Here is a 10,000-nt window from a genome sequence, read left to right on the forward strand (position 1 = left end):
ATTACCGTAACAAAATTACTTATAGGTTTTATAAAAATAGGTTCAATGAATAATTCAATGACTAAATTATGCCAAAATAATTAAATCTAATATTCAAAATACTATTTTAAAAAAAAATGGAAAAAATAATTTGATAAAAAAAAAAAAAAAATGAAAGTAAAAATGATTCCCGGGCAACGTCAAGTACAACTTTTTTTATGTTATAAAAACTAATCAATAAATAAGTATTGTATTTTTATATGAAATAACCTCTAACAAAACAGGATTGATATGCCGTAAAATAAGCAAAAAAGAAAATATTTACCTTCCACATATTTTTGGAATTTTGTTTGCCCCATCTCTCGTACCATTTTTATTTTCCATCGTTGTAACAAAAGCCGACTAGTTGGCGGTAATGTCTTATTCAATATGGAAGTGACAGAAGGCAGGTTCTTTATACTAAACACATTCAGGATATTTTTGTAAGCCAAGTTACTTATAACAGAATCACCCTCTGACACTGTAAGTGTTTGCTTTGAAATAAAGTCCGATAGAACTTCCTGCCAATTAACCGGAAGAGTCAAATCTGTGGATCCGCATTGTTCGTCTTGTGGCGTAATAAACTTGGCAGTACCAACAGGGAACGAATCTGCTGATTTTGAAGAAGTTTTTTCAGATTTATGTAACTGTTTTGTACAAGAATCTTTTACGGTTTCCTTTAATTCTGCAGTCTTATCGGCCGCTACTTCAGAATAAGCACTCGCCTTCTTCACTGATTTTTTACTGGTGCCCTTTCTAATGTTACTTTTGTCCAAATCCTGAGACTTGGGATCAAGCAACGCTTTTGCTTGAGCCTTCTGTGCTTTCCGTGATTTCAACAGAGGTCCATAAAGTTGTAAGTTTTCTCGGTTAAGCCGGATCAATGCTGCTGCGTTGGATTTTGGTGAGGACCCCTTCTGCCATGTAAAACTTGAAGAGAAATATCTAAGTCGAACAGACGGCAATAGTGGCAATGTTTTCTTCAAGTTCAAGCACTGTACAATCTTGACACAGATACAATGACGAACAAGTACCATTATGCTAAAAAAGAGAAGGAATACAAAAATTAGACAGATTTATCAATTTAGAAATGCTTTGTTTCATAAACAAGGAAAGCGGTATGGACTACGAGTCACAGTAGAGGATAGGTAAGGCCTCAGCAGCATTTAACCAAATCTGCAAGATCTGATCAAACAAAAAATTTACCCTCAAATCTAGATTACGATTTTATAACAGCAACGTCTTGTCCTATATATATATATATATATATATATATATATATATATATATATATATATATGCTATATGGAAGTGAAACTACTTGGCATTTCTCAAAATCAGTAGAGAGAAGAAATTAGATATGCCTGATTACCGAGTGCCTTAGAAGGATTCTAGGGATCAAATAGAGAGATCGAATCACCAATCAAGAAGTCAGAGATCACACTGACCAAGAGGTAGTATCATTAATAATCTGCAAACGTTGTCTAGGCTGGCTCGGATATACCCTAAGATTCGCACTAGAGACAATTGCCAACCAAGCGTTCCAATGGAACCGTGATGGAAAAAAAGAAGGGGGGGGGGACCAAAATGAACTCGAAACAAACACAAAATACAAACTCTGACACATTCTGCAAATATTAGTTGCATTCTGGGTGTGTATGTGTGACACCATCGATCCTCTGAATGCTAAAGTCCATATCTACATCTACTGTGAAGGCCGTGTTTGTCAGTCGGTTGATCAGTTCATTTCCCCATCATTTTCCTCATGTTCTCTGAGCCACAACCTGCTTTCGATTGCATCTCTCCAATCTCTCTATGGAGACTCTCAGCCGTAAACTGACCCAAACTGGACCCTCTCCTCAACTATTACAAACCTTCCCCAACTCATGATAAACTATTGCCTCTTGTCTTTTGTCACACTTGTTTTTCTCTTTATCCCTCCCCCACTATCAACACTTGGGGGAAGAATGACGATTGCATCACAGGGCGACTATTTACGAATGCCAACTGTTGTAAGGAGTTACTTCCATACAGATGTAGAGCTGGGCTGTACTACTGAAATACAAAAAAAAAAAAACACATTGGAAAAATACCCAAATCTTGGTTTCATGACGGTCTAAAATATTTTATTCCTATCATTATCATTAGGAAGAAAAGGTATAAAGGTCCATTAGAAATGAAGATTTAGTTACATTGTTTGATTCCAAGTACCTTGGAAGAATTCTAGATGGAACGATCGAATTACTAACCAAGAAGTTAGAGATCACACTAACCAGCAGGTAGTATCATTAATATTCTGCATATGACATCTACGTTGATTCGAACATATCCCAAGATTGGTTCCAGAGAGAATTGCCAATCAAGTACTCTAATGAAATCCTGACGCAAAAAGGAGGAGATGATTAAAACTGGAAACACACAATCAAGATAGAAAAAACTTCAGATCGAAAATGATGGCATATTTTAACTACCTCATGCATCACAAGAGGTGGAAGTTCCTAAGTAAATAAGTAATGGAATCCAATGAAAATTCCACAGTTGTTTTCTTTATCAATCCATATAATTTACATTTAAGAATAATTCCCTTTAAGTATTAAATGTCTATCAGCATTATACAAATGTATTCTTTTACCATATAATTTAATAAATCTAAGTTAGTTTTCTTCCTAACCACAAAATAATTCCATTGATTTATTTTTACTGTCGTTACATATAGTAATAGTTAACATATAACATAATCACATTGACACAGCAGTTCTCATTCAATCAAAAAAGTTAAGCAAGGTTGAGCCTGGTCAATACCAGATGAGTGACCATTTGGGAGCATCAGGTGCTGTATGTAGGTGGACGTTGACACCTCCCTGCAAGAACTGCAAAAACCTCACGTCATCATTTCTCCTGACAAGATATACATGTGACTGGGGACAGCTTGTGAAGTTTATATTCCTATGAAACTTCCTCCTTTGGAGGAAGCTTGTTTAATCTACCTAGGATGAATTTTGCTTTAAAAAATATAAATAGCTGAGATTGGAAATCAGCAATTTTTGCAAGATTATATTATGTTCTATTTATTAACTGATTTATCAGACATTTTCAGACCCACATTGAAATTATTATTAGTATGACAGCATTTGTGAAAGAACTTTTTAAAACTGTTTACATATACGTTTAAGTATGACAGCATTTGTAAAAGAACTTTTTTAAACTGTGTTCACATATACGTTTAAGTATGACAGCATTTGTGAAAGAACTTTTTTAAACTGTGTTCACATATACATTTAAGTATGACAGCATTTGTGAAAGAACTTTTTTAAACTGTGTTCATATATACATTCAAGTATGACAGCATTTGTGAAAGAACTTTTTAAAACTGTGTTCACATATACGTTTAAGTATGACAGCATTTGTGAAAGAACTTTTTTAAACTGTTTACATATACGTTTAAGTATGACAGCATTTGTGAAAAAAAGTATCTTTTTATGCCACAAGACCAGCTCTGGAAATGCGTCCCATCCGAATAAAGACATAAATCAAAAGAGGATAAAAATGGACTTTTTCTTTATATTCCTGACTAACATTAAGTACATAATGATTGGTCAAAGAGAACATTTTTTTTGTAAACTAATTTTGCCACGGCACATAAGTATGTAATAATGTTTTCACCTGAAATGTGTTGGTTTAAAAGATCACCAATGTAAACAAGCACTCTATTTTTATTTAAGACAAGGGAGATAATTTATTAACACAACTCTATTTTTGAAGAGAGGGGAGGGAAACTTCTTGCCCAATAAAACGGGGTTACGTATTATTTAATACAAGGGAGTTAATTTATTAACACAAAAGGGAGATAATCTATTTTGGAGACAAATCAGGGGAATAAATATTATTTAATTGGAATTCATTATTGCGATAAGTATTATTTATTAATTTATTTATTGCGGACTATTATACTAATCTTTTTTAGTTGTTGTTTCACGATGTTTCGACCAACTATTCTTCTGGTCTTCGTCAGGTGGTAACCGCGATGGGATAGAAACTCCGAATTTCCTACCTGCATCCGCAGCAATTACTGCCTTCCATAGTTGCTGTCATCTCACCCCGTTTTTCTATCCCATCGTGGTTACCACCTGATAAAGACCAGAGGAATAGTTAGCCGAACCGTCATGAAACAACAACTAAAAATGATGAGGATAATAGTCCGCAATAAATAAATTAATTAATAATGCTCATCTTAATAGTGAATTACAATTATATATATATATATACCATTCGGCACAGACCTGACCATGGAAGATTAGATAATAAATAAAAAAACGTGGATTTATAAGACCAAAAAATCCAACCTTGATCGCCATTCAGGGCCCGTGGCTCAGTGAATAGAGACGTTGAATCTCTACAGTTCCAGGTGAGTATTGTCTGAAGATAGCAGTTTCAATCCAACCCAAAGCCGGCCAGAGGCTTACTTGGCTAAAACATGGTAACACGACAACTATGAAAGGCAGTAATTGCTGAGGATATAATTAGCAGACTCAGAGTTCCTATCCCGTTGTGGTTACCATCTGACAAAGGCCAGAGGAATAGTTGGCCGAAACGTTATGAAACAACAACTACAAAAATGAGGATAATAGTCCGCAATAAAATAAATTAAATCAGGAGAACTATTAATACATTCTTTTTTATATAGAACGTGATTTCAGAGAACAAATTTTAAGGATAAATTCAAATTTTTATTAGATTTTATCATGTGTCAAAAACAAATAAAATGCTTGCTTGAATGATTACAAATTTCTCAGCTAATGTACTTCCTAATTTCCTCCGTAGCGCTACCAGTGACAAGGCAAATCAGTTCTTTCACTGTTTATTGTTCTTCAGTATTTCTACTGTGGGGAGGTTTGTTGAAATAAAATATAAGAAAAAGACATTATTAAAAAGTATACAATAAAAATTAACAAAATTATACAGATAAAAATAATACAATTAGTCTTTATTTGCACTTAAAATTAAAAAAGATAAAAGTTTTAATTTTAATTGAAATTTTATGAGACGGATATGTTTATGAAATTATAAAAATAAAAGTTTTTGTTTTTTTTTTAATCTTAAAAATAAAAGTTTTTTTTATTTGAATTGATATAATAAATATATGTTTATAAAAGTATAAAAATAAAATTATTGAAATCAAAAAAGATTGGGAAAACGTAATAAAAAAAAAGAGAGTACATGCACAGGGGAGATATAGGCATAAAAGAAAAAAACAAAGGAACTGATTTGGCTTGCCACCATTTCTGATTGTGCTATGCCAGAAGTTAGGAAGTATGTTAGCTGACTATAACCACAATTTCATTTATATATATATATAGTTTTAATGTATGACTTAAAATAACACCTGAAATCTGATATGGCCAACCAGTGATTCGGATCGCAATGCCCTTGTTCCTGCCCTTGTGTCACATCTTCCTGCAGCATTGTATGCTGTAGTGCAGTTGTGGTTAGAATATTAAAAGTGATTAATACAGAGTCCAAATTTAACAGTTTAGCAAGATATCTTGGTATCACTGAGATTTATTTTATGGAAATAACTCCAAACAAGGCATGAAGCCACTTGATGTAAGAAACTAAAAAAAGTAATAAATGGTTCAAAATCAATCAATACCAAAAAATTATTGTATAAGAAAAATGCTAGCCTAACAAGCATATAAATCAGGGCTCTACGTTGCAATATATAGATAACGTATCAAGTACAGAATGAGAATATGTAGCAGTTTGCTACACCTGACTTTCAGAAAATCTGGATTCAAAGCTCCGCTAAGGATCACCAATATACAATTTGAAGAATATGAACTGGTATTGAACGCAAATGTTCAAAAAATGACCCAATCCATGTATTTTTGTTTACAGTTGCAGGTGCTTGTGTAGGATAGTGAAGTTTTAAACCAACGCATTTCAAGTGAAAACATTATTATATGTTTACATGTTATGTTGAAATTAGTATAAATTTCAAAAATTACAAAAAAAGATCCAATAAAAAAATAGAAAAAAATATCCAATAGAAAATTGCAGTGTTAGGTTACCGCTCTGTTTGTTTATGTTAGAATGTTAGATTCAAACAAATCTTTTTTTCAGCCATTAAGTTATGCCACCACCCTCAAAAAAATTAGACCTTAAAATACACAACTTCTTCAAACTCAGTCAAATTAAATTTGAATTAATGACTAAAATAAAAATAACATTTTTTTTTATTATTGACGATCGAATTATTGACTAAAAACTATCTAAATACTACCAAGCAACATCCTAGATATTATTTGACCGTGGTCATTAATTAATTACAGTTAACTGATTGTGACCTAAGCATGTTCACTGTAGTGAGGCTCCTTCCAAGTGAATTCAGCAAGTTAGGACCAAAAAATTTGATTCAGTCCGGTGTTTTTACTTCAGCTCCAAAGCCAAGAGAACATGGTCCATTTTTACATTACCTTTTCTCTGTTGGAGGTTAAGGTTGCATCCTGTGTAGTCCTACAAGATCCACCCTCCCAGGACACTGTCTCCTATCTTTCCGGAGGAGTGGAGGGTAAGTTTATTGCTTACTGCTTGTGACGGCTTTACTAGGGAATGCTGACAAGACTGCCCAGAGTGCTCCTCTTTTAGGGGTGCTGGCTTCACTTTCTTGCCCTTGTGTCACATCTTCCTGCAGTGAGGAGGAAGTAAATAATGATTCAGTCCAGGGGTTGGAAGGCCCCCACCTTCAATTGCTTGGCCAGTCATCGAGCCCAGGGAATCAAGGAAGACACCAGCAGAAGCAGCAAATCCGACTCGGGCTCACAAAGCAACTACTTTCAATTGAATTACAAAACTGAAACTATTTTTTTTTTTAATAACAAAAGAAGTGTTAATAAAAAAACTTTTATACATTATTTATGACAAAATTCCATTTATTCATTTTAAGAAACTTTTTTATACAAATGCTTAAAATATTTATTTATTTGTGGACTGTTATCTTCATTTTCATAGTTGTTAGAATGGTATATTATTTTTTTTTGAGATGAGTAATTTGTATATTTATTTATTTATTTGCAGGCTGTTGTGTTCAGAAAACAACAACTATGGAAGGCAGTAATTACTGAGAATACAGTTAAGAGACTCAGCATTCCTATCCCATCGCAGTTTACCAACTGACAAAGGCCAGAGGAATAGTTGGCTGATGCATGGAGTATTGTTGCCACATCTGGGCTGGTGCATCTACCACTAATCTCTCCCTCTTAGATAAAGTCCAAAAAAGAGTTGTCAATTTAATCGGTCCCACTTTATCAACTAAGCTCCAGCCCCTGTCTCATCGCCGCAATGTTGCATCACTGTGCCTGTTTTACAATTATTTTAATGGAATGTGTTCTGATGAACTCGTTTCACTTGTACTCCCTCAATGTACATATCCCTGACAAACCCGCTTAGCAATAAGATCTCACCCCTTCACTGCTGTTGTCCCTAAATGCCAGAAAGCTTTCTATTCTAATAGTTTCTTCCCTCGAACAGCTAGACTTTGGAATTCCCTTCCTGCTGTCTGCCTTCCTGGCTGTCCTGATATGCAGAAGTTTAAATGTAACATAAACAAATATCTTGTTAATCTTTCCTAGACATGGCCCAAAATAGTAGCCCTTTACGTCCAAATAGCGATATGTTTTGTAAGGGGTGAACATGAGTAAAAAAAAAACACAATTATGAAGATAAGGATAACAGACTGCAAATAAATTTTTTAAATATACAATTTACGCATCTCAAAGGATTCCAATAATAAAAATAAATGTTTAAAATACATTTGTTTGTTTTTTTGTTTTTTTTTACAAGATGTACTAATAAAAAATTTTCATACATTATTAATGACAAAATTTTATAATAAAACTTGTGAAAAACAAATATAATATTTAAAAAAAACACCATTTATAGAAATGTATATAACAAAAATTCTCATCAGTTTTGTTTCATGATAACACAAGTGTTAAAACAAAAAAAGGCGGACAGGTAAGGAAATTGCCCCCATACATATTAAACTTTTTTTTCTTTCTCATCGATTACAAAAAAAATTTGAAAAAAATATTTTTTATGATTTTTATATCGTCGGCGATCAGTTTTCAATTATAACGTTCTACTAAATTAAACACCCACTTTGTGGCTATCTCTCTCACGTAACCAGTGAATATTCTCATCTAAAAAAGGGGTAGGGTAAATTTTTTCTTTTTTCCAACTAGATGACAACTTTTTACAGGGTTTCGAGTATACTGAAAACGAATATCACAGTAATGTCTTATTTTTGCATCGGAAAACATTTACAAAAATATTCAATTCAAACAAAAAAAATTGAATACAAAAAGTTTAATTGTATAAAAATAAAAATACTTTTTGGTTATGAGTAAAAACATCTGACAATTCAACAGGTCTAACTTTTAGCATCTGATACAAATATTTCTGTTTAGTTTAAATTAACGTGGTTTAAATATGTTATTTTAAATAATCATAGTCATTCATTTTTTTCCGATGGTAAAATAGAACATTGCCAATATGACATTTCTATTCGGGGTAGTTTTCTTTTTTAATTCACAACAAATAACTGTTACCAAAGGCAAGAATTAATTTATTAAAGAAAACAAAATAATTTAAAGAATTCAACAAAAAAAAAAATGCAATATTTCTCCTGTATATGAGATAAAAATAGATCAAAATTTGGAATAACATTTTCTGCATGCTCTGTTTTTGCAATTACAGCGGTCCTGGATATGACCTTAAACTATATCCGATGGTGAGGCCCCAGCTTGCGGGCTCTGGGGAGTGTGGAGCCATCCTTTAATTGTAATTGCTCTCAGGTCCACTCTGACCCGGAGTGGTAGTACCTGTTAGGGTCCCAACCATGGATTAAATAGAAACCGACTTGAAAAAAAAAAACAAATATATTCTATTAAAAAGTTTTTCTTCAAAATAACTGGATTCAGCCTTAAATAACCTGAAAAGGGTTGATATGCCGTAAAACAAAAGCAACCAACCAGCAATTAAAGCATTTCCAACAGACCTTATCATTTTTGAAAGCTGAACATGTCTGTGTAAACATGGCATATCCACAAGAACACAACTTGTTGCTTGACACAAGAAGTTTTGTCTATGCATAACACATTATTTTCCATAAAATTTTGCAAAAGGTCCAATCTTGGATTAGCCATTTCAATTTTTTTCCAAATTCTTTTAAAAAAAAAATTAACTCTTTTTCACAATTTCTTAACTGGGATTCTTTCAAACAGGATGACGTGGTTGAAATAGATAAATAAGAAGATAGATGAGAGAGAGAGAGAGGAGGGGGAGGAGGAGATTAAGAAAGTTGGTGCTTCTACACTATTAAGACGAAATTTCAGAAATCATAATACTGCATTTCACATGAAAACAATAGGTACCTCCAAGCACGCCACAGTTTTAACTCCCCCCCCATATGTAACTGTAATTTAATATCATCCTAACTTTTTTACCATTTAAAAGAAGCTTCAAATAAACTGTAAACATTTTCTGTTTTTATTTTTTACAGCATACAAAAATAATGAAAATGCCAGGCAAAAATCGTGTTTACATTATGGATGCTTGAAAACAACGTTCTTGTGTAGTGACGTTTTTGAAGCTGTAGACATACCCATGTTTTAAAAAGCTATCAAAAATCAAATAATCATCATATTTTTCTGAAATTTTCGATATTTATTCATTATTAAATAAACTTACATATCAAAAGTAGGTTTTGTTAAATATATTAGAGAAAATATATTTTTTTAGGTGTTCTACCTCCCCTATATTTTATGTTATGAAAACTAAACAAAATAAATATAGGTTGATAAAAACATTTTAAAGCTGACAAGATCAAATTAAAAAATAATTATTTATATATATATATATATAAAATTATTTCACTTAAAGTTGCAAATAAAATATTATTATGTTAAAAAAAAAAACCCAAGCA

General features: G+C 32.5%; 1 protein-coding gene across 1 annotated transcript in view; it reads right to left on the reverse strand.

Moving 5' to 3' along the window:
- LOC145260450 (uncharacterized) overlaps positions 1-10,000 on the reverse strand; it is a 44,853-nt gene that overhangs the window by 32,248 nt on the left and 2,605 nt on the right. Inside the window, exon 2 of the mRNA XM_080118505.1 lies at positions 305-1,059. Within this exon, the coding sequence (XP_079974631.1) occupies positions 305-1,055 (751 nt within the window). The 5' untranslated portion in view covers positions 1,056-1,059. The remainder of the gene's footprint in view (positions 1-304; positions 1,060-10,000) is intronic.

The sequence above is a fragment of the Euprymna scolopes genome, chromosome 36, assembly GCF_053919585.1.
Source record: "Euprymna scolopes isolate OS-2025 chromosome 36, ASM5391958v1, whole genome shotgun sequence".
NCBI lineage: Eukaryota > Metazoa > Mollusca > Cephalopoda > Sepiida > Sepiolidae > Euprymna > Euprymna scolopes.